General features: G+C 36.8%; 2 protein-coding genes across 5 annotated transcripts; one reads left to right on the top strand and one right to left on the bottom strand.

Annotated features, from left to right (window-relative positions):
• Positions 1–3,551: 3,551 nt before the first annotated feature.
• Positions 3,552–19,437, bottom strand: LOC111267667 (facilitated trehalose transporter Tret1). 4 transcript variants are annotated; one of them, XM_022846042.2, is made up of 10 exons: positions 19,304–19,434; positions 12,738–13,446; positions 11,920–12,060; positions 10,335–10,591; positions 9,609–9,686; positions 9,335–9,434; positions 7,688–7,785; positions 5,982–6,107; positions 5,685–5,803; positions 3,552–5,555 (listed from the first exon to the last, which is right to left on the bottom strand). In XM_022846042.2, the coding sequence occupies exons 2-10, from the start codon at positions 12,970–12,972 to the stop codon at positions 5,237–5,239; spliced, it is 1,473 nt and encodes a 490-aa protein (XP_022701777.1). In that variant the 5' UTR covers positions 12,973–13,446; positions 19,304–19,434; the 3' UTR covers positions 3,552–5,236. The 4 variants fall into 4 exon arrangements, with proteins under 4 accessions (XP_022701777.1, XP_022701778.1, XP_022701779.1 ...); XM_022846043.2 differs by having other exon boundaries at positions 19,265–19,410; XM_022846044.2 differs by lacking the exon at positions 19,304–19,434 and adding an exon at positions 16,892–16,988.
• A 55-nt stretch (positions 19,438–19,492) lies between these two features.
• LOC111267668 (succinate dehydrogenase cytochrome b560 subunit, mitochondrial) lies at positions 19,493–21,153 on the top strand. Its single transcript, XM_022846046.2, has 2 exons — positions 19,493–19,906; positions 20,773–21,153. The coding sequence occupies exons 1-2, from the start codon at positions 19,636–19,638 to the stop codon at positions 21,003–21,005; spliced, it is 504 nt and encodes a 167-aa protein (XP_022701781.1). The 5' UTR covers positions 19,493–19,635; the 3' UTR covers positions 21,006–21,153.
• The last annotated feature ends 4,038 nt before the right edge of the window (positions 21,154–25,191 follow it).

The following is a 25,191-nucleotide window of genomic DNA, read 5'->3' on the forward strand; positions in this document are numbered from 1 at the left end:
GACTGTTATGGTTATCTTACTAATACAAAAACCATGAGATGAAGATGAATGTGATGACATCGAGTGTTTGCTTGCTATTGGAATGGAAGAGATGCCAACTGGTACATGAATATACGCACACCCACGCACATGGATACAATATGGTGTTCTATTCTATTATGAAATTCACTTCGCTATGTAGTCGTACATGCTTAGGGAGTTTGTAGTGTAACGTTTGATAGCGGCAAGCTAATGATGACGGTGCTTTCGTATCAATTCTTGTATGTGCTCGTGACTTTGTACTCTCATTAATTATTAAATATCGACGCATCGCCAATCAAATGTACCTACTGATAATGATTCATATTCAGTAATAGCACTTAGTCACCTTTGTCAAAACGGCACACCATAAGATCGATCGTTATACATATACAATCTTATAACGGTCAAATCATTAAGAAGAATGATCTCGAATTTGTATGCTCTAACGAGAAAATTGATAAATGCAAATACTTGAGGCTATTTTTTTTATTTAATCTTTGAATGAATAGTACATGAAAACGTTGTGAAAAAAAAATTCACATCACTCTTCGTAAGATAATTTAAGCCAATTTAATAATTTCGTCTACAGTAGTCATCAGGACTTTGCTGATTTAGATGTTGAATTTGCAGAAAAGACCTGCACTTCAATTAAACACGATGACCAACCAGTCAACGTTGCTGATCGTAAAATCATCAAGAGATTTTTCCCAAGCGCAATTGCGTTACGTTCCAGTGTTGTTTTAAACGCATTCCCCGGTTTAGTAATGAATTTAATCATCACACATCAGCACAATATCAGCACAAATGAGATAAAGCAGTACCCAAAATAGACTGGATTAGGTCCAGGTATAAAGAATACATTGTGGGTGCACAATTTGTAATCGCAGCGACTATAGAATCAGGACTAAGATTCAGCATTTCATAAAGTCACAAAGTAAGGGCTAGTACAAAGAATAGGAAACTGAGAAAAGGTTTTACCTAACCTAAAGAGTGAGTTACGGTGCAGCACTCATCGAAAGAAATTACCTAAACTTTCTACAACAGAATTTGACTAGGCGATATCTAATCAACATATTTTATCATATCACATAACCTTTTCTTGTGTTCATGATGAAAAGAGACGAAAGCAAAGTGAGAACTTGAAGAAATAGAAAAGCGATTCCACAAAGCTGACCATGACACTATATATATATATATATATATATATATATATATATATAGTGTTCAAGATAATCTGTCGCTTGGTTGAATTTCTAAGGAGAGTTTTGTAAAAAAAGCTCATTCGTAGGTGACATATTTATCGACAACGCTATGTGTTCCGTGTGAAAACCTCTTTATAGGCCAAATTCGTCCTGCTGTATGCGGTTTCATCATCAAATTGAACATCAGAACAAACACTGATCACAATGATGGCACAAGAGGTTTGTTTATTAATATGGTGTTGATTCTCATAGAAATACCTATCGTAAACGCTCCGCTAACATATTTTGGTTAATCTTATGTGCCCGTTAATCTACATATATTTATACACCTAACTATAATATCCGGGTAATGAACAGGCCCTTAAACATACTGTGACCTTCTGCTTTGTTTATTTCTCAAGACGTTTTTGACGTGGTTTAGCATACTCAGGCTACGTTGGATCGGTGTTCAGTGTTCAAGTTGGTTGTCTGAAAGTTCGAGATTAACGTATTGATTATGCGGGAGGTGTCTCTGTAGAAACAGAAAATTAAACACTATTATCGAGATAAATTCCGAATGTGGCATGCTCTCCGAATTAGGCAGTTACTTTATTTTCATGGCGCTGATACACTGTAGCCATTACTCCGGTGCAATGAAACGGTCAGTTAAAATTTAATCTCCGGACATAGGCTACGTGCTAAATTTTTATTATGCTTGTGTGTCTTTGAATGCTTTGGTGGTTTCTATTGACAAAAGAATCAGGCCATCAGCACACCTATTCGACGACGATCGTCGATGGAACCTCCAAGGCTGTGAAAGCTAGAGTAGCTCAGGTCGAGATTAAGAAGATCCAAATGGAATGCAGGTACGCGTCGTTTTTTGTGCGTTTCGCCCTGTTAATGGCGGCAGGAAGACAAAATATGGAATATTTATTATAGCGCTATATAAGAAACACATTTACTTAGCTCAGTTCCTCTTCATTCACTTCACGCAATGTATAAGGAGTATACGCATAATAATTACATATGTTACTTCTTTCCCACCAAATTTTGTATATATAACGCTATCCAAACAAAGACAAATTGTCTCTTCGCTTTTTCTGTCTTGTTGTCCGTATTTATTAGGTGTTAAGGTAGGTCAATGGGTAGGTCGGATATCGTGAATTGTAACGAAGTGAAAGCCGTCAATCTTCGTTAGAAATGCGTGGAGCTGTTGACACCAATCTTTATACAGCTTTAGAGTCAGGTACTGGAATTGTATGTATAGCAAGCACTTTATATTAAGTATGTGCATATAAATGATGAACAGAAGCCGTCGCCGCTTTCCTGCGCAGGTTCCGGTAGTCGCTATCCTGGGTGGCCCGAGAAAAATGCAATGCAAGCCTTCAGTTGCAAAGTTCAAGCACATCTCTTCAGGCGACCTATTGAGAGGAGCGAACAGGCGTACCATTGCAGAATAAAGACCTGATAAGTATACCTATTTTTAGGTGCTTAACCTTTTTCTTGACGAAGATCTACCGTCAACTTGAGAAATAAAGTTTTTATAACAATGGATGTCTTCGGTAGTACGTCCGTGGTAATGGAAGACATTAAAGATTATCACATTAAAACATAGGTTAACAGCGTACTAATTTCGGTTAGATTAACTTTTATATATTACGGTCCTAATTGTGGCGGCCATCAGAATCCCCGAATCATCATAAAATCTGGATACTTTATAACAAAATTTTACACTATAGACTAATGCGGAACATGTGTGAAAATATTCTATATAGTTTTAATACATTTAGTTTCCCATACCGCCTGAAAAATTGTGCAGTATAATTTTTGCCGTGCATAATTGTTTCTGAAATCGCGTTCGTCACAGTTAGGGTCGTGCCGTAATTGTAACAATTACAGGTTTGATACAGGTTTATATTACTAAATTATTATACACAAAACAAAAACTCCGAATCGAATTGGTTTTATATGTTCATTAAGTTCTAAAATTTTATATAGACATACAACTATATGAAGTGAGAAGCGGTTGGAATTCCCTCAACGTCTTTTAATTGCCGTCCCGTCGAGTAGTAGACGCCATTCAAGGCTATCAGATTTATCGTTTAATAATTTCAGAGCATAAGTGCATCCATGAGAGCGCCTATGCGTCTCTTTATATATATACATATATATATATATATATATGTATGTGTGTATCACAATACGTTCACTATATTTCAAAGTGAAAAATTGCTTTATTTATTGAATAAGGTTAAACAATTACACAAAAGAAACCTTTACCTTTAAGAAACTTATCCGGAACCCAATTTTAAGTGAGTTCAGGTGATAAAAATAGACGAAAGACAAATGTTTCGTTTTTCTTTTATTAACGGCATGTTTTATTAATGTACAAGAACAAGCATCAATATCGCTAACATTTCTGCTTTAAAAACAGCGCTTCATCCATATACGGTATGCAATCCGAATTAATACTCACATAATATGCTTATTTATCTAGTCAGTAGCCTATATTAACGCACAACAACGGGCTTGATGTTTCGCTACCCGTGAGTTTCCAACAGAAAGAAACATTTTTTGACAGCCTTTGGGAAACTAAAGTGCGACAGCGTGTGCTAAAGACAAACGCGTTGATTGAAAACCTGGCAAAAAACGCGACGCGGCTGAACTTCAGAATAACAAAAATATGGACTTCCCTCTCACGTAAGTTTTTAAAACGAATACAATATTAAAAGCTACAGAAGATTAGTATTAGCTCAGAAGTTAGGCGCCATCGAGTATTTACGTCCGTATTTAATTGGTACACACCCGAGTATTTAAGAATTCTTTGCCACACTTCAACAGTCTTGATTCGCGGTGGTTCAACCTCCTATAAGAAATAAATAATCTGATCCCATATGGTAGTGGATAGCTATTATATTACTATACCGACACAAATATAGTCTGGGCAACGAAAATGGCAGCGGTATTTTGTTAGACCTTAGGAACCGTTTGCAGGTTCAGAGGCTTGTAAACGGTTTTATATTACATTTCTTCTTGCACCTTATCTAATTATAAATTTATAAATTTTTTTTTAAAAAAAAAATTATAAATTTTCGAATGATCAACCACCTTATGAACGTACCCAACATTGTCAGACACTATTTCTAAATTCTGGTGAGATTCAGATTAACATCGACCAAAAATATCATTCTCATCGAAAGAAGTTGGCTTAAAACCAAACAAATGATTCTTTTGGTTGTCGGTTTTCTAAGAAATAGTAATAATTAGCCCTATCAAAAAAAAAAATTAGTCATGTATTTACGTCAAAATGATCTGGTATGCATTGTAGCGCAACATGGACATGTTCATCTGCGGATCACTCATGTTGCGCGAAACTAAAAAGTTTATTTTGACTATTAATTTTTTGAACGTATTTTTTTATACCCTGATTACTTGCTCTTTAGTGCTGTTATTTTTATCATAACTGCGCATGTCTTATGCAATAATTGTCGTTCTTATTTCTATTTTCCAATTTTGTATCAGGGCCCATCGATTGTCTTCTACTTGGTTGTAACAACCATAATACACTGCCACAAATTAGTAATTTCACAGAACCTGGTATCTTCGACGAATAACATCTTTTACTACTAGAGCCCGTCAAAGGCAATTCGTTCATTCTACACACAAAGCCAAAAGCAAAAATTGTTCGAAGCTAGAAGCCAGATGGATAAACCTGGCAACTATTTCTTTAAACCTAATTGTATTATTATAAAAATTCATAAACACAGTATATAATTACAATTACGATACTTATTAAGAAAATTATACTTTTTGTATTATTATATATATAGGAAAGAAATGTTTCCAGGTGTACAAAGGATTGTTTGACCAAGTGATTGCTTCACGTCATGCTGATTTTTTTTCTTTACTTATCCTTTATTTTCCTTCGTTGAACGCATCCATATGAGCAGCCACTTTTAGAGCTAATCGCTTTGTTCTATGCAAATATAGTTATTTTTTTTGTGTTAAATGGGAAAAATTATATTCTAAAGTTGTTACGCTTCGTTCTTCCCACCCGTAGCCAATGGTGGTGGCGGCGTTGCTACTATGGAGCTTTCTGTACTCGACGCGCCAATGGTCGCATCAACTCGTTGTAATCGGACAAAATACCTTTCGATTTCGACCAGACTCTTTCCTTTTGTTTCGGGAAGTTCCACCAAAAAGATGGTCGCTAATACCAGCGTTATGGTAGCAAACACGGCATATGTGCCAGCTGCACTTAAAACTGTTTGGATTTTGCTCCATTGATTGGTCACCAGGAAGGCGCAAGTGTAGTTTACACTAGTTGCCAGTATGCTTCCGTAAGAACGGCATCTGGAAAAAGCAAGTTGTGTTAGCAAAGGTCAGGTGGAGGCTGAATACAAGATAGGTTGTCTCCTGAGTTCACTAGATATGGTATCTTCATATAATTAAACTGAACTCTAATCGAAGGAAGACACTCACCGTTGGGGAAGAAGTTCACCCATCATAACCCAGGCGACAGGTCCCAGTCCAACTGCAAATGCTATTGCGTAAATCGACATAGCTACGAGAGGAATCCAACCCCATTGACCCGACGGCGACTAAAAAGGAAAACAAACTCCGGTTAAGTTTACAACAAAACTAACATGGGTAAGCTCCTACTTTATCACTGTGGGGACACAGAGAATGATTGCAGTGAAACAAATCGTGAAAATGAAAGTTTTCAAGATTTCTACTAAAAATGGACATGCTTCACCCACTGGACTCAGGAATACGCACCTTAAGCTCAATAAAGTAGACTACCATGGTATAAAGGGAAATGGAGACAAGAAACGATGAACCCAATAATAGATACCGACGGCCGTAGCTGTCTATCAGACTCATGCTTATTACAGCGCCAATTACCTAAAACGGAAAAAACACGTTTTCAAACAAAAAAAAAAACTTAACTAGACCTCCAAATGCGTCATATAACAATGCCATTTTATTTTCTGCCATTTTGTTTATTAGGACGGCGAGTTTTTTTTCTCGGCTTGAACTGGCTAGCTCGTGTCAGCTGTAGAGGGCATTGAAAATTACTGATTGAGGTCCTCACCCCCAGAGCTCCATAGATGAAAAAATAAAACTACTACGTTACTGAAGTGGCAATGGTCTCAGTAGAAATATGAAATTTGTGTTATTTAGAAAGTGCATGTAGTTAAAGCCTCACTTTCTAAGCTGTAGTACTTAGAGATGTAACACTACTGTGCTCAGACGATCCTGGCTTGACTAACTTATTCAAAAAATGGTACTAGACTATTACTAATTATTTCTGAGTGGCTTCCACAATTTTTCTTCAACAACAGTTTCAGTTCATCAAACACAGGGTATCCAACGAGAAGGTCTAGATCTCCAAGTCTGTACGTTGGGAACTGCCAAGTAGAACCCTTGTCAGGTCGGAAACCGTGAAGAAATAACACAATTTACGAAAAACAGTTTTTAAATATACATAGTTGCGTTACTCTTTGCTCACTTTAAGTTTTTTTTTTGACTAAGTAAAGATTTTATTTCTTAAAGTCTAGTGACTGTTCCAATTTTTAATTACATGTCAATGTCATGATATCCAGACTTCCTTTGCTGCGTCTACGACCGATACTCGATTCTGACTATGAATCTATTGTTAGGACTTCGCGTGCTTCTATGGGTGAACATCCATTGCAGTTTGAAATGAAACTATATGGAACTCTAATTGGTATATGCAGAGAGAAAAGAGCTATGGATATTAAATTTCGTGTACTTCTGCAGCACTAATTCTCTGGCTCAAAGGTTTCCGGTAACAACTCACTTTAAATCATGATAGCGATGTAATTCCGGTTGTAACACTTAAAAAGTGAGCGTCGAAGTAGGTTTACTAAGCCCCGCCTCAAGATTCTCCCACCCTTTTGTTGAATTATTGTTATACCCTTTCATTCACTTTATTTATTAAATACGGTGCTTGCATCTTTAAAATCATTAAAAGACTTCCCCAGTGTCTGTGGAATATTTGAGTTTAGGAATGCTCCCCTTGCCTTTTGCTACTTGCTGTTAACCATAAAGATGTCGACTTTTATCGTGTGCAGCTTTACTTTCCCGAATGATATCTTCGAGGCTATCCGCAACCTAAATAGCTCTATTAAAAAATGATATCTAAATTAAAGAAATATCTGTTACGCAAATTGATACGTAGTAGCTACGACATAAATACTCATTACCATGCAGAATTACATTGGAACAAAACATACTCGTGAATGCGAGGAGTATTTCGGCAAGTTTTGTAGATTGTTTTATACCATATTAACAGCAACGTAATTCAAATGCGTTCTGCATGTTTCGGCTTCGACTAGTATGTCAGCAAGCGTGCACTAGATAACACTGCATGTCACCATAGCAATTAAATTTACCTCTTCCTACTTGATGCGTTATTCGATCGAATCTGAATTCATTCGCAAACGATTTACACTACTGACCTGTTCTAATCCGAAGGCAACCATGCAGGTGTAAGCTGAAAGGGAGCTACCAGCCCGATGGAAGATATCCTCGGCGTAGAAGACAACTGCGTTCACAGCTAAAAAAGGGATACGCAATAGGTATTCGGTATGTCATCAGTTCATTTGGCTTAAAGAGGGCTGCGTATTTATGTTGATTTTTCTATAATAAAGATATAGAAGCTACTATTGTTGGACAAATAGGTTCAGGCTACACAAAGGATACACAATTCCGTAGATACACTTTGCAAGGTACCAAATATTAGGCTACTACAAGCGGATTAAACGGACTTTGAGATTTGTAACTTCTGAACCACGCGCGCTTAGCAGACGGAATTAGGTGATAAATACTTGCATCACGTGAAGATTATGAGTGATACCTGTTGAATTTACGTTAGGATAACTGAGTTCTAAAGGAAAAGATCTTTTAGTTTTGAAAATCAGCGCTCAGTAATCAAGTTTTCGTCCTTCGAAGGTTATAGCCCTGTAGAAATCCATAAAAGATTGGTGAAAATATTGGACAAAGAGGCTTTAAGCAGAAACCCAGTGCTTGGTTAATGTAAACCTTTCAATAACCAAAATCAGAGTTTGAAGACCAGCGAGGAGACAACCAAATATAGGGACCCGAAGGACAAGAACGCATTGCCGCAACCGAGGAGCGTTTTCATAAAACAAAAGTTCGAAGCCTAAGGATTCTGTCGTACAAAACTGGCGTTTTATATGCCACATGCTACAGAATTATGACCTAAATATTGAGCATACGGAAACTAAGCAAAAAAAGGAGTCTTTTTCATGGCTCAGTCTTTATTGCCAGCCGAAAAAGGACCAGGCGAGAGAATGGCGTCACTCTGGAGAGAAATCGACTTCCATAACAATCTCGGGTAAGTTCAGTGAGAGTGGTACTTGCAATGAACATGAGGTGCATCTACTACTATGAGATATCGTCCAAGAATTAAAAGAAATGAACGTAGCCCGCTATATCGGATTCTTTAAAAGATACATCGATCTTTGACACGGCAACCTAGTTGCTTGATGACAACGCCAGACCTCATCGCTATGCCTCAGTTACTTCCTGTATTAAGCAAAAGAATACCCAACGTTAAATTCAACCTGCTTATTCTCCTGATCTAGGTTCGTGTGAATACGGAGTTCTCCATGCCCTAAAAAGGGCAACTGCTGGGCAATTATATTTCACATTCGATTTACTTTGAGAAGCCGTAGAGAAATTACACGTAAGAATTAAATGTATGGCTATTTATAAGCTGGCAGAGCGCTGAGAAAAGTGTGTCAATATTACTTAACAACAAATATTAAAATCACTATTCTAACCCAACTATTTCAAGAGTGATTCAATTCTAAAGCCCGCCGGCTTCGCTTGTAACAGTTTAATATATTAAATGTAAATACACATCTAGATATGAGTACTCCAGCCACCTAAAAGCCAAATCTTTAGACTGGTAAGTGGCCACGGTCTGCTGCTCCATTTCAAAGCTACCATACTTTGTTACTATACATAAAAACTACTAGCAGGGCCCTACTGTAAGAAATTATGCGATTTTTTTGGTAGAATGCACTCGTGTTGTCATTTAGGAGTGAAAACAGTAAAGATTATAATATTTTCAAACCTACCGGATCCTTGTTGGGCGACCATTAAAAGCACAGATAGAAGAATGGGTTTAGTGACTGAGATTTTGCATATATGATCAACACTGTCAGCCATTATTGGTCCCTGGAAAATTAAAAAAATTTAGTAAAACATAGAACTAATGGCTATCTACAATATAGATGTGTCATTATAATCCATTAATACAAAAAGATGGCTTTTATCGTAATTCGCAAGACATCGTTTTTAAAATAACTACTTTTAGTCTATAGTTGCATGGTAGGAAGTGTGGAGTGATACCTGTCGTTCACTAAGTCCTTCTTGTCGCATAATTTCAGATGTAACTTGATCACAGTCGCCCCAAAGAAACAGAAGAGACTGAAACCAAATGATATAACAAGAACGTAATTGGTCATGAGACAATGTAACCCCCTACAAGCATTACAGCCTGTGAGTCGTAATAACATTGGTCCTACATTGAGTTGGACACTCCTACATTGCAGCATAGCAAAGTAAATCACATTGGTAAAAATTACTTGTTTTACCGTAATATTAATTTTTACTTTTTTGTCTTAAGCAGTGGATTGACTAGGTATGCTCATATGAATGGAAATTTTCAAGCTATAGCTCATTAAGTGCATAACCTAGACTACCACTATTCACTCTTGAAATACAACGCCCTCGCAATTTATTTTTAAAGAGTTCACTGGGGCACAGCCATCGAAGACTCAACAAAATGATGTAAAAGATAGATTAGTAACGTTTAGTTTGTCGAACTAATCGTGGTTCTGATAGCAATAGCTAAGTTTTTTTTTCGTTTCGAATTTTTATTAATAGGGCCCGTTTTTTAACTCTGAAGAGGAGAAACGATTATAATAAATAGCCTGAAGCATTCAGTACAGAATAAAACTAAAGGCTCAAAATAATGAAGCAATGATATACGAACAAGGGGGTTGAGGAACTGGTAATGAAAAGGTTCATTATTTTACTCTTCTTAATATTATTCTACCTTATGAATAGACGTACCTTAGTCGCTTTAGAATGCTGCTCTCTACTGAAGTACCACGCTGGACTCTCAACAGAAAACAGCAGCAAAATGACGGTTAAGCTGGCGAAGACCATTCCAAAGAGAGCAAGCCATTTCCAGGCACAGAAGTTGGCGACAATATACATAGCTAGAAGTCCGGTAGCAACAAACAGTTGGACGGCCGAAGTGAGAGAACCCCGGACTGCTGGAGGCGACACCTCCGATAAATAGATAGGACCAATCAGTGACAGAACACCTGGACAGATGTTCAATTATGGCGATAGTTAGGAAGCGCGGTGAGTAATAATCAAGCAAATTATCAATAACCTTACCCACATTACCGCTATATTTCAATACTAAAAACGTCAAAGTATGATATTCGTAAAAACCACAATAGCTTTAAGACAGACAAACATAACAAGTTATTTCAGACAGTCTAATATGCTGGACGTACTTATGAATATATGAAAGGAATTGTTTGACTGGAACAATTTAGATTAGATTTAACTACAAGTGAAAAATCATGGACAAATTTCGTGACAACAACTCTCGAAAATTAGCATTTTTGCCAATTTGTTGAAAGTAGTTTCGAATTTGTTTTTCTGTACCCATCGTTTAGTAACATAATTACTTATTGAAAGTTAACCGGTAAACACACTAATAAATGCGTGATGTAATAAATGGAAAAAAAAAACATTATGAATGTAAACGAACCACATACAAGGTTGCATGGAACGGTGATATCTCGAAGGCATTTCGCTTTTAAACTACCAGTTCCCATTTCTAACGAACAAAATTTTTGAAAGCGCTGTAAATTAGATAAAATAACTAACAGGCCACTTCTTTTCGCTGAACTAACTTGTAAATTGCACGGGGATGTTCTAAACTGTTGAAAAAAAATCTCCTTTATCTCATGTATTACGATTGACCTCATCTGATGTTTACTTTCGCTAAATAAATCAGGTTTAAATATTAAGGCAAGCAAACCGAAATTTTCCTATAGGAGTTTCGGGAAGAACTATGGTCAGTATGACATATTTTCGTTACTTGTAGCAAAATCTGGTACTCACCAGCCGACCTGATTTAAAGGAAAAGCCATTCACTCAAGCTATTTTGGCTGATAGACGAAAAATGTTGGATCCATCGGAATTCATCAATACATTTAGAATGGATAAAGACATCCAGACAGGTAACATACCTGTAGTGAATGTCTTTAGTAAAATTCTGAATTAAACACGTAGAACCAATTAGTGCAAATCATACTTTGGTTGAAGTAGCGAATTCATGTGCAAATTATTCTGGTTTTGAAATGCCCTGTTAAAAGTACACTGTTAATGTGCCTCAGACTCTACAAGAACTGACTTCAGATTCCACAGATTTTAGCCTTAAGAAATCAATAGCGACCTATATGTGATATGTTCCTTCTCAACTATGCAAAATACACTTTAGCCGTTTCATTTTAAAAGTCCTATGTTAGAGTCCCAATTATACATAATAGATTCCTTGGATTCTGTTCAATCTAATCTTTTAAATCAAAGATCTGTAGTTATTATCGACAAGTCAGATAAGGTATAGATGACTAACCTGTAGAGTATCCACAAATAGCCCTTCCGGTGAGCAACCATGTGATTGAAAATGCGCAAATAATCGTCTGCCAGCCGGCGATCATTCCTAGTGATGCCACGATTAGTGTCCACCGTCTACCCATGTAATCACTGAGCACACCTGTAGAAATACATACTATACTTAGGCTTTCATAAAATAAGCAGAGTTTCCACTCGAAATGCCAAAATAAAACATATGTTATCAATTTAATATGTGCTTCTGGATCGTCTTTAATTATCAACTTGAAACACAATCTATCTACAAATAACTTAAGAATATATTTATATATGGCTTAAAATATCCTATTCCGAAATAAGAGAAAATGAAAATTTGAATAATTTGTAAAGGAAGCTCAAAACGCAGGCACTTATTTTAATATGATTTAACGTATATAACTTGTGTGTTTACACACGCGTACGCGTGCGTATACATTATTACTGGTAAAACTCCTGAGAAACATTGGATAGCGTAGTTTTTTATTTGTATAAATATTAATCGGTACCCGAATTAGACATGCTATAGCTGAAATACAGTTTTATGTGAAAAGATGTCAATAAAAAAATTCCTGTAAAACTAAAAAATACATATTTTTGGGTGAAGCTAATTTGAAGCTGCGCATTAAAAAGCTTACTTAGTAATATCCAGCTTATAGCCGAAAATTGAAGTACACTAGGTTTCGAGCTAAGCTGATTTCAAGGTATCAACAAACAAGAAACTTGACCTCGGTAGCCCTTGATAAGTTGGTCTGTTTCCTGCCATAATCATAGATTGCGAATGCCCAGTTGGATAGAACCTACCTCCAGTAAGAGCTCCAACCAGTCCACCAAACATGAGTATACTGGCTAACCATTGAAATTGCTGCTCTGATATAGGGAATTCGTCCATAGCAAGCATCGAACTTTTCGCAGGTGCTGAGTACCCATAGCAGGTGCCCATTGAGAACGAACTCAGCCATACAGCCGAAGCCGCAATGAGGTAATTATACGATTTCACGCCGTCCGAGCGGACCAGTAACGCGGTGTCGAACTCCATTGAATTGAATTCCTTTGCTATTGAAGTAGCGAAGTGGGAATACGTGGAGTAGTTGGCATATGTCAACTTTCTAGACGAATTTTTCGACGCTGATCGTGTAGTAAGGGACAAACCCTTTTGAATGCATGACAGAGTTATGTATTTTCTAGCAGAACGTAAATTAATCGTTTGGGGTTACCCCTAACTATGACCAAGCAAGAAAACGCTTATTTATATGTTACACGATAATACATATGCATAGGTACACTGAAATACGTGTTGTCCGTTCTTAGATTAGACACAATTCATTTTCTAGTGCAACCACTGAGTGCATTCGTCAAAAGGATTGTCGGTATTGTCATGCTTCACGCTTCTTTTTGCCGTCTTCGTCCGAAGTCAATGTGAATTATAATAGCCGAGCCTTTATCCGCTTTCTAGCCAGTGCCACTCGAGATAACAGATAACGGAACAATCATGATGCTAGCAGCAGCTTGCCTGAAATATATTAAATATAGACGTATTACCGATTATTTACGTGGTAATCGTATTATATTGCGGATTTGTTTGCATATTGTAATGATGTACTGATACTGGCACAAATGCGATATATTCATAGTACCTCTATAGCAATAGCAATGGAAATACTTATAACTTGATATATTATTGCTACGCGCCATAATACTTGGCCACGCGGCCCACATGAGTGTTCCAACACACGATCCATGACAGTCCGCGCTCTGGGCTATTTCTTCTTAAAGAATGCCAAACCTCCAGACCTGCGAGGACACTCGATTGAGAACTAACCAAGGTTTACTGTATCAAAGTTATCCAATCATCTACAACATCTTCGTACCGTCTCTGGAACACTGCAGTACCTTTTGTTTGCTCAAATCAAATCTCTTGATTCTGCTGAGACTTTCCCGCGTTGTCTTGCTTGTACGTATTCTCTGTGTTCAACCGATCGCTTCTCTAATTGCAGGTTGCACCGAATAGCGGCAATTACACGAGTAAGTATTCCCTAAGCTTTAAACTTTAGCAACCTTTACACCCAGCCACCGACCTCCCAGTCCGAGGCTATATGCCGGGACCGATGGGAAAGCACTTTAGTACGCAGTGTACAGTCTTCCAAATGCTTGCACGTCCACCCGTCTTCTCGGAATAACAGACCATGCTGGCGGCTTCAAACTGGGGTTGCGCAATATGTTGGCTATGTAGACTGTATAGTTTTTATTTGTAATCGCTCTTCAATCGAATAGAAATCGCTTCACATAGACTTTAGCCTGATAGACTAGTCTCGTCTTATTTTGTTCTATACAGAATTACTTTTTAATTTCAATTCATAACCTTACATTTTTATTTAAAGTTTTTAGCTTGCGCATAGTCGGCCTACTTTGCACTTCTGTCGGCAGTAACATTACACTCTTTACTTGTATAATATTTGATTTGGTTCCCGTTACTCCTATAGTAAACTACTTAGAGTGTTGCTGCTGCAAAGCTTTAACAAAAGCAATCAAGGGCATCCGGGCATATGAGTGTCCGTGTAACAAATAATAGTTCTACACCGCCAGAAAATGATAGATCTTGGAAGCGTAGACCGTTCACACTCAAAGAACTTACTTGCCTGAAATAAGCTCAATAAATGTCGAGGAATCCGAAGTTCAAATTGTGTAAGCTGAAGAAAGTAGTGATGCTGCTTCAATATTCATTTTGCTCTATAAGAACAAGAAGCAATCTACATTCTAACCCAAGTATCAAATTATTGCTAAGACCTCTGGTGCGAACAAACTGAAGCATCAGGGACAGCAAATATTGGTGACACATCCCATATGAGTTTCTGACTACCAGTCGCACCTAGTTAAGTGTCCTGCAGTTTCTTCATCCAATTTTACTTGAGAAATGTTTCTATTTCCTCGTATCATTGAAAATGTGAGTGATTCTACGCAGGCGGTCCACGTTTGTGTCGGCGATTCTCGCCAGCTAATACCCCAATCAATGAATAGTCGTATCCAGTAACCCCCCTTAATCACCCCCTGACACTACTTCCAAAGCGTATGTCACTAGTCGGAAATTCAGATAAATAGATTGATTCCGAACTAATACATATGATGAAATCCTGCTTAGTCACTACAACCGGACGCCCAAACGATACGGTCATTACTTGGTACTTACGATGAAATGCCAACTATTAAGCAGCAGCTACTGTGATTTCACCTCTTCTGCTTAGGCTAACTTCACAAAAAGGTTTAAAAATAGAACGCTAGTCCCGAGAACCGTGTTGTCTTATTTTTAAAAAAAAACTTCGCTGTTATTATTTAACTAGCTCTTGTGAATTTACGTCCTTCAATATGAATGTTTTTCGTACTGAACAGATTGCACTCGAAACTTTGCAGTTTCTTTCATTCTCAAAAATTTCTATGTTCGCGTGTAATTTTACTGGTTACCACGTTTGTCACATGACGCTGTTCAAGAAAACTGTGAAACAAAAAAGCTACGAAAAGGCCTCGCTTAGCGTAAAAGAGCAATATACAACATTCTCGTTCGAAAGAACTCAGTTGTCAATGAAAGTTGATTGATGAACTGCTTATATAAGAAATATATTCGACGTTTCTAGACCTTGGCGACTGTACGACAAACGTTATCGATTATATTATATTTGCGCATAAATAATGAATAAACCCTTTCATGAACTCTCTCATAATTCATTTAGCCTGAACGCAAATATTTTCCTCAAATTGTTATGTAAAATCCGAAATATTTGAAATTCAAATCATACTTTGAGCCAAATATATGCCACAAATGTAAGTGTCCATCTGTCAGCATGATCTCGCAACAGCCAGTGGTGCCAGACTGCCCAGTGTCTTTGATTGAAAATGTCGGGCACAGCGAACCGAAATTCCACATTAGCATTGTTATGCCTTTCCGGAGACGATGCGATTTACGATATTGTTCAGTGGTTCCCAGAAGGCAGAAAGAGAAGTAACAAAGCTATTTGCCCTTTAAAGACCTGAGGACGACGTTAAGTCTCGCCTATTCAACTTGTAGTCGCCGTGCGTATTTTTTTTTTTGCGTATCATGCTGCTACTTAAGAATGATTCACGAGCAATGGTCAGCTCCATTTCATTTTTATGTTAACCTATATATTAATGTTCTGAAGATAATTTAAAGTATCCGGTTGATCGACCAGATATGCACTAGCTTGCCATTGGGTGGTTTAATTTTTTCTTAGTTTCGAATAAGACTGGAAGCGTTGGGCTTACAAGTAGGCGCTTCATCCGCAACATCCTCCAATGGTATGAGGCAATTATTCTTTTCAGGTTTCTGGAGGAAACTTATACATTATTTATAACACCGTTACAAGCGAAATCGATAAAACTTTGCGATTGAATAACTTTTGAACTACGCATCACCAGCAGATAAAATTTAGCTGGTAAATGCTCCAGTACTCTAGAAACCTCTTAGACAAAACTAATTCGGTTTGCCTCGGGAGACACGAATTTAGAAAGAAACTATCTTTTAGCCTCCAAAATTAACATCTAGCGGTGAAAATTTTGGTCCTCGAAAGCCACAACGCGCATCGAAGGTGGGTAAAAATATTAGACAGGACGGCTCAAAGTGAAAATACAATACGTAAATGGCTCACGCGTTTCAAAAACGGAGATTGGAATTTTGTAGATCAGCACGGAGGAAATTAGATGCTGGGACCCAAAGGACAAGTACGTATTGCCGCAATGAAACAGGCTTTTCACTACAGCACAGTTTGGAGTTTTGCGGTTCCATCAGCCAAAACTGGCATTTCACATGTAACGTATTACGGAATTATGACCTGAATATAGAAAATGTGGGATTTAATTAAAAATAGGTTCTCCGTGCATTATCCTCAGACCAATTCCACGTATATTGCACGTGCAATTTGTAGACTTCCAGTCAACAAAGAACTCACCTGGAGCATACGGTCGTCATATACCAGCCATAGTTCAATCTTTAACCAGTTGGAGAGTAAAAGGGTTGGTGAAATCGAGTTCGGTGCCAATATTGAATAAATCCGGACGTAAGTGATGATAGTACTTGACATGTATAGCACAAATATCTGCTGCTATAAGGTAAAACAAGACAATGAATGTAGTCCACAAGCTGGAGTTCCTTAAAAGATTCATGGACCATTGGCTTAGGAGTCTGGGGCACGCGGTCTGATTACTTTATGGTGATGCCAAGCTGCATGGCCATTCCTAAATTACTTCCTGGATTGAGTAAAGTAATATCCAGCATCAGGTTCAACCCGCTTATTGTGCAGATCTAAGTCCGTGTGATCATGGGGCTTCCCATGCCCTAAGATGGATAAACATATCCTACTATCAGTTTACTTCGAAAAACCGTAAAGAAATGATATACGAAAGCGGATGTGTCATACTTCTGAGTCAAATAGCTTGTGTCATTCCTCTTATGCTATCATTGTGCTACCGTTGGTCCGCTCCGCCCTTGCAGTTGCCTTACTACATAAAAATTAATTTTAACTTTCAGAATATAACGTAGATGTGATGATGCTTGAGAAATTAAGTAAGTTTTGTAGCAGCATCGGTATTTTTTTAAATTCTCAACTCATTGGACCTGATTACAAAACACGAACTCGAAGAATTAAGTATTTTTACAACTCTTCTTTTTTGCATTTAATTTAGCCAAGTATTTTAAAACAGATAAAATTGAGCCCATCGAAGGATCCATTTATATAGTTCATCGTAGGAATAACCAAAAAATAGTTTCCTCTCTGTTTAAATTAAATGCTATGAGAACATTTTTAGCATTTTTAATAACAAAGGCCTTGTTATGTCTTCGGTTGTAATAAAAACGCAGTCAACATCTATCGTAAGATAAGCATAAGAATCTTAGAGTTATATTAAGTAGGAGTAGTATAGGTGGTGTTAACAACGAAAATTACTATGGCCGCTACAGACACCTAATAACTCTCTTTAAAGTTTATACGATAAGCAAAGTCGTAATAGTAAATAATAAGCCTATTTCCTTTGGAACATTGACGATCACCAGAACGAATTTAAACTTCAATAATTTCTTGACATATTCTTTCTATAGTATCAGGAGCATATAATCCCGTTACTTATAAACATTTCGTGTCTATAGTATTAGTAAATGTGACAATAGTTTGGAATGATTTTTAACCTACGTAAAAACTTTTTTACTGGCAGACTGTTTTATGCATGACATAAAGTATACTCATATAGATAATAGATAATCGCTGCAACTGAAAGACTAATCTCTAAATTCAGAATGATCCCATTCTTCATTAAAAATCTCAGCGATCAAGAACGTTATGAATTTTGTAAACCTCGTAATTTATATTAAGCTATACCCTTACTATTACACTACGGTACCTTATGATAGTTTCTAATATGAAAATTTATTACAAGTGTAGAAACTATAAACAATTTCTCTTTGATGCTGCAAAAGATTTTAGAATAATTGACAGCACGTTCTTAATAACTCAGACATTACTGCTGCGTGCAACACGTTATCTGCGCTTTCTGTCAAAATAATACATACATACTCGTGCAAGTTCACAAAACAACCACATGAGTTCTACAAGCCTTTTTTTCAATTGAAAAATAAGCTTGTTTTATGCTCCTATTTTTCTTTAAAGCAAGTACTTCCAATAGATAATAGAGAGTTGAATGAACAGTACGCTACTAAATATGATAGTGTGCCTTACTCGCAGGCCTTTACTCTGTAATCGGCCGTTATCTTTGTAATTGTACTTTAGTAGGCCTAATAAGACAACTCTATTAACTTTTACTAGTCAAAGTATGGTTTCTTGATAAGGCTCATCAAGGTCTTGGAGAAATGTGAAATAAAGGAAATGACTGAGTTCGGGAAGAAAAATATCAGCTCAATTCGGCAACAGAGCGAATTAACGATTCTTTCATTTCACACATAAATATAGATTTCCGCAAACACCGAATTGAATTTGACCAATGATATTAATTCACATACACAAACCTGTAGGGATTTGACGAATGCTTTCGCAGAAAATTAACAATTTAAGGTTTTGTATTGCTTTATTGTAAAGTTATTATTACTGTAAAGCTATTGTTATTATTATTACTATTGTTATTATTATTATTATTATTATTATTATTATTACTATTGTAAAGTTATTTGAAGTTTTTTTTGTATTGCTTTACTGTAAAGTTATCGACAGAAGACAGAGTCGGCAACCTGCAAGTTTCTAATTGAATAAATTTATTTATACGAGGTTTTGTTGTACTACTTGCACAGTCAAAACATGACGTAAATAAATGCAAACCTTTTCACACTAATTACACACAAAGTACACACTGAATACCTGTGATATGTTTGCTTGCAAATTCACATAGCACTCGTGTATATTAAAATTTCATAAGAAGTCCTGGCACCACTAGCATCGTTTATTGCACTATGCGCCTAACAGCCAGCACAGCTGCTAGCTTTCAGTAATATTTATATGCACTATAAACCGAGTTAGGTGTTTGTGTTCGACGCTAAACGTAGAGCGATGCCATCGCGCATTTGCTGGAAGCCAAAACAAACCTTGTCCTCCGGGTAGACAAAAAGGTGAACTGACTCGGTTATTAGTTGAATTCAATTGGTTCTTTTCGTCAGTGTCTGTGTGGATTCTTTAAGGATCATTTCTTTAAAATGAACCCGATCCTGCGTGCAGGCCTATACGGCCGTTGTTTGGCCATGCCGGAATCTCTGGCGTTGCAACAGGCTTTGAGGACCACATCGACACTCGGCCCTACGGAACCATTTTTCAATCGGCAAAAGGCGCTCAACCGACCTCTCAGTCCACATCTAAGTATTTATAAATGGCAGATCCCGATGGCGATGTCAATCACGCACCGAATTACCGGATTAGGTTTGGCTATGGGAGTTTACGGTTTTGCGTTCGGCGCCCTTACTATGAAGGGTAAGCATTTAGTACACTTCCTTAAAAATTAACGTGGGTAAAACCATTTAGTACTAATTATGTTTATTCAATAATAAAAGAGTCGGAAATATTTGAAAAGTTCTACAAATGCTATATATAATAGCGTTTTGTTCCTTTGGCATCGTCTGAGCATAACGTATTATATAAAATATATTATATACTACATTACAAATAACGAGCTATTTAAAAAAAAATAAACATAGCTTTTTTTTTTATAATAAGGTAGCTATGAATTTAATCTTAAAACACACGGTTAAAGAGAACGTTTTGTCTTATTTACCAGCCGTCTTATTTAACCGTTGCTGTTAACAGGCGGTGGAAAGCTATGTAAGTTGTCCACCGAGTGTTTTACATTATGAAAAGTTATAATTTATTATTATAATTATTATTATAATTATGAAGAGTTATTAGGCTTTCCAGAATAGAATTTTTCTTTAGGTACTACAGAAAAAAAAGTTATAGACAACCGGTCAAGCTTTTAGCCGGAGTCATCTTTTTTACAAACATAACCGCTATATTTTGGAGAAATTATGAAATTAAATATAAATTACAAGTAATTTATTTAAAAGTATACATATCTTATGTGGAAGGTGAGGAAACGTTTTGATGTAAGAAAACATCAGTCAGACTAAAACATCAGTCAATTGCTACTGACCCTATCCTGTAGACTGTAAAAAGGTAAACAAACCAAGCCCAAAAAGGAAGACTCAAAACCTTTCTTTTGTAATAGCGTGTGCGTATGACGGCTTGGGTTACCCTCGATTTAATTATCTAAGTTATGACCGGTGCATTGTCGTCTTTAATTGTGTTGTTTATCTATCTGTTGACGATAATTATTATTACAGGCCAATTCCCTGAATGCGTAGCTGCCATACAGGCGATGCATATCTCACCGGCCCTGATTATTCCTACTAAACTAGCTGCATCAGGCACCTTATTCTACCACTACCTTAATGGAATTCGACATCTCTGTTGGGATTTAGGCTTCGGCTTCAAGGTCAACGAAGTGTACACCTCTGGCAAGGTTGTTTGTGCTTTAGCGACGGTCGCAGCTTTTTACGCTACTTTCATGCTATAGACACAGAGAAAAATTTTAGACAGCAAATAATATAAAAGGAGCAAATTGATGTGGAGTGGAATACGGCCAGTTTGCATTCTGCCCTAGCGAGGGCAATTTGAAGTAGTCAAACAAATACATCTAAAATAAAACGAGATATCTTAAATAAGAGGGATCTTTAATTAATAACAATTAACTCGCAGAGTAAAATGTTGAAATCATGTCTTTACAAACGGTAATAAATACTTAAGAGGATTATAGTGAATTTTCCAAGACTATACGCTGGGTAGGAAAGTGGTGATAAAAAGCTAAAGATACAACTGGTGAAAGAGATGAAAAATATCTATAACATCGCGCGTATCTATAACATATAAGTTCGTTCACTCGATGTATTCTATTGTAAGGAAACTGCAAGGCTTCAATAAGCATAAAATACTGAATATCATAGTGGCTAAAATAAGCATGCTTACCTGACTGGATAGCTTTTTACTTACGTATAAATATGTAGAATAAGATAGACATAATTTTCGCAAGATTTCCGAAAAGATATAAATTTGAGTGAAAAAGTAATACCTGAATAATGTTAGACTTACTATTGTTCAGTTTTGTTCTAGTGTTGTATTTTTTATCTAAATTTTCTATTGAATTAAATAGTTTGTTCTTTTTAGCAAATATTAAATGGTACAATGTTGAAATAGTATGCGCCTGAAAATGTTTACTAGCATTATGATATTAACAACTCTGGTCTAATGGACAGGGAAGAATAGCTCCAAATATTGTTTTTGTTCTTAATATTGTCCTCAACATTACCCTACTATCTCGTATATTCGGCGCTATTCTATAGAAAAACTACACATATTTACGGTATGTAGTAACTAGACATAAAGCGGACTTTTATCAGGAACGTAAAGCAAAAGTTGAATTTTTTTTTGTGTTTATACAATATTATTTTTCGGTTCGAGCGCTGCAAACATTCTCACGAAAAATCGCCAACACGTGCGGCCTAAGCCACTTTGAACTGCGCACATTGTGCATATAGTTCAAACTGGGCCAAGTTAATGAATCGATCCAAGTTAGACTTCTTGATGGTAGCTAATCACGCCAAAGTCAAATTGTGGTTTATTAAGCAATTAAATTCACTCAAAAACTTTAGAATTTTATCTTTAAAATAACTCCGTTCTTTTCTCCTCTATCGACTACATATATTTACAAAAAAAATAATTTTGAAGAAAAAATCAGAATTTTAAATACCTAGGGAATCAATGGAGCCGTTAAGCCCACTATCACACAGCTAGCTGCCACAACAAAACATTGCCCGACTATACCCGGGTTCGAACCGATATTATAACAGCCCTAAACATCAGCACGAAAATGTTAGTCACTATGCTATCACATGAAGTACAGGGTAAACCTAGCGTGGTCCCACAGGCTCTATGAGTTGTGCAAGTAAACACAACGTACATAACCTGTTGCATATCCATTAAGTTTCGCCTTAAAGCTGCAAGAATGGAGAAATAATACTCACGTAAAGCTTGGTGCCAAATTTCTCGTGGTGATGAAAAAAATATTCCAACATTATTAGAATATTGCGCCTATAATTTAGCTCTGCAATGGAATTGTTAGCTGCCTTCAGCGTTCGTACCAGATAGATCGTGCCTCTCGTGTGTTTCAATTCTCTCGGAATAACATAACTGCCGAATATGAACTTAAATACTCTGTAAATGCATGATTTCAATTTCAGCATATTTTTTGTCGGCCGATACTACTAGTTCCTCAACATAGGGCAACCAACTGACAAATAGAGTATATATGGCTTTCACCTTCTGTGCTTACTACTAGCCGTTTTTCAAACTCATTACTTGGCATAAGAGGTGGCTTTGCACAAATCGTATTACAAGTTTCACGCGTATGCATGACAATAGGACGGGTTCAGAACATATTCTGGACATAATTCTACGCAATCATAACTTTGTCAAAGACGTTTATGTTCTACCTTCATGAATGTAGATCATAAGGCAATTAGTTTCAGTAACAGCAGGATACATGACCATAGACGCGGTAATTTTTATTTACGTCCCTTCGGTGATTAAAAAGGGGGATTATGAGTCATTAATAGCAAGTCTAGATAGAACGCATTAACACAAATTCAGTGCTTTTCCACTTTCCAACGACAGGTAACCAGAAGCTTTTGACATACAAATTTCTTCTTCACCCACGAGTAAAGATTCTTCTTTATATAAGTATAGATCGAAACTGCTCAATGGTATCTCGCCACAGTACCGACTAGGACTTCGCCTAATTAAGTTGATCTTCACCATCGGAATCTTTGTGTCAGAGCTAACGATAGGCTTTTTCGCATTAAAAGTCGACTATGTGGTCTAGGCAGGTATAAGAAATCTTCGCTTGCATACTTCATACGAATTTATCTGTGTATGTTTATCCTGATATCAAAGCCGTGAGGTACGCTCACGACGTAAACACTGATAATTAAAAAAGTTATTGAAAAATACAGTCAGTGCTAAATATACTAGATAGAGAGATAATAAGAATTTACCTAAAATTTTCAATTCACAAATGTTCGGGCATATATTTTAGACAAGAACAACTTTCTGGTAAAAGTATTGCACCCATAGCCTTAAATCGACAGCTACTACCTAAACACGTAATCTGGGAATCACACTGCTAACAAGTTTCTATTGCATTAACTGTGTTGTTGATCATAATATTGTGATGCGTTCCTTTAATAGGAAAAGCTGGATCATTTATAGCCAGTTGGCCCTACTTTTACAGGCAACCATTGCCTGCATGTGTGTCCTTAATATGAAACACAAGCCTAATTAAGGATAAACCCTCACACATGTGCGAACGACGCTTGTAAGGCATGTTGTTTTTAGATGTACAATTTATCGCGATGAAATAATTTATAATGATTTTTTCGAAATACTAGGCAAAAGCTATATGAACATGCCTAGTAGACTAGGGAACAACTCAGGTTAAAAAATATTTCGTAACAATTCCTGCAGTAACTATCTGCGTATTGAGTGCACAGCCAAAAGAAATACCGACTACAACCTCTGTAAATGACGTTTTCGCGTGGCATGCGCTTCGCCTAGTTCGCGGAAGCCCCTACGCTTTCCTTTCTCTTGTTTTTGTTTATGTACGAAATAAGAATATTGCATTGTGCATATTATTCTAGCTCAGAAAAACAATTTTCTATACTATCTATCATTTTCTATCATTTTGTTACCTGTTTTGACCCTTATCGACAATCGGGAGTAAAGTGATTCAGCAGTGATCTGATTTTTTATTACATTATTAAATTGTAACCGTTTGGCTCGGCCTCGAACTGCGCCCACTTTTTTGCAGCTTTTCTTGTGATATTCATAATAAACTTTGTGTTTTTACGTAAAATGTCGTGTGGCGTCGCGTTTAGACAGCAGCGTGCGTAGGTAGTAGGAGCTCGTTCAGAAGTAGCCATGGTACGTCTATATTTTAGGCCCCGCCGTTAACCGTTAGCTCTTGTTGTCATTAGAACGCATTACCCGTCGGCGCAGAGTTGATAGTGCTTCATGTTCTATTCTATAAAGCAATGTTACCATTGAAGCAATCGCTGGTAATCTGTGAGAATAATATCCTATTGGATCCGCAACAGGAATACCATCTATTTAGAATTGAAGGCTCACACATTGCACTAAGGGTCAATTTGACAGGTCTGTGCTTTTGTTGTTTAAGAAGAAAGCATCTTGATGATTTTTTCTAGATTATTATGCTAGCTCGTCAGGAGCTTTATCCATTATATAATTATTATTATTACGTTATGCTATACTTGGAAAATATATATAGAAGGAACATGTATATGTTCCTTACTTATATCCGTACTTATATATGGTCCTATTTCTGATATATTGTTTCGTGTCATTGTGACAAATGTAGCTCCGATTCAATTATAATCAGACACAGGAGATCAATGTACTTAAGGCTTCAAATAAACCTTAGATGGAACCTGCGGTTATTCATTTTCTACTGTTCATTTTGTGGGCTCCGTCTGCCCACTGTGTCTACCGCATTTCGTGTGGCCCACAAACTAAATACTGAAAATTCGATCGATCGTATTACATTCAACTTTCTATAGAGGTCATTTATATTATTGAGATGACATTTAATTGATTTAGCCACCAAATTATACAACTATAACACACATCGTATA

The sequence above is a fragment of the Varroa jacobsoni genome, unplaced genomic scaffold (assembly GCF_002532875.2).
Source record: "Varroa jacobsoni isolate VJ856 unplaced genomic scaffold, vjacob_1.0 scaffold_1207, whole genome shotgun sequence".
Classification (NCBI taxonomy): Eukaryota; Metazoa; Arthropoda; class Arachnida; order Mesostigmata; family Varroidae; genus Varroa; species Varroa jacobsoni.

Coding starts and splice junctions, on each gene's coding strand:
- LOC111267667 (XM_022846042.2), bottom strand. CDS start 12,972: ATGGAGTTCGACACCGCGTTACTGGTCCGCTCGGACGGCGTGAAATCG. Junction 10,592..11,919: donor TATTTGTGGATACTCTACAG/GTTAGTCATCTA, acceptor ACATCTGTCCAG/GTGTTCTGTCACTGATTGGT. Junction 9,687..10,334: donor AGCATTCTAAAGCGACTAAG/GTACGTCTATTC, acceptor ATTTGGTTTCAG/TCTCTTCTGTTTCTTTGGGG.
- LOC111267668 (XM_022846046.2), top strand. CDS start 19,636: ATGAACCCGATCCTGCGTGCAGGCCTATACGGCCGTTGTTTGGCCATG. Junction 19,907..20,772: donor CGGCGCCCTTACTATGAAGG/GTAAGCATTTAG, acceptor TTATTATTACAG/GCCAATTCCCTGAATGCGTA.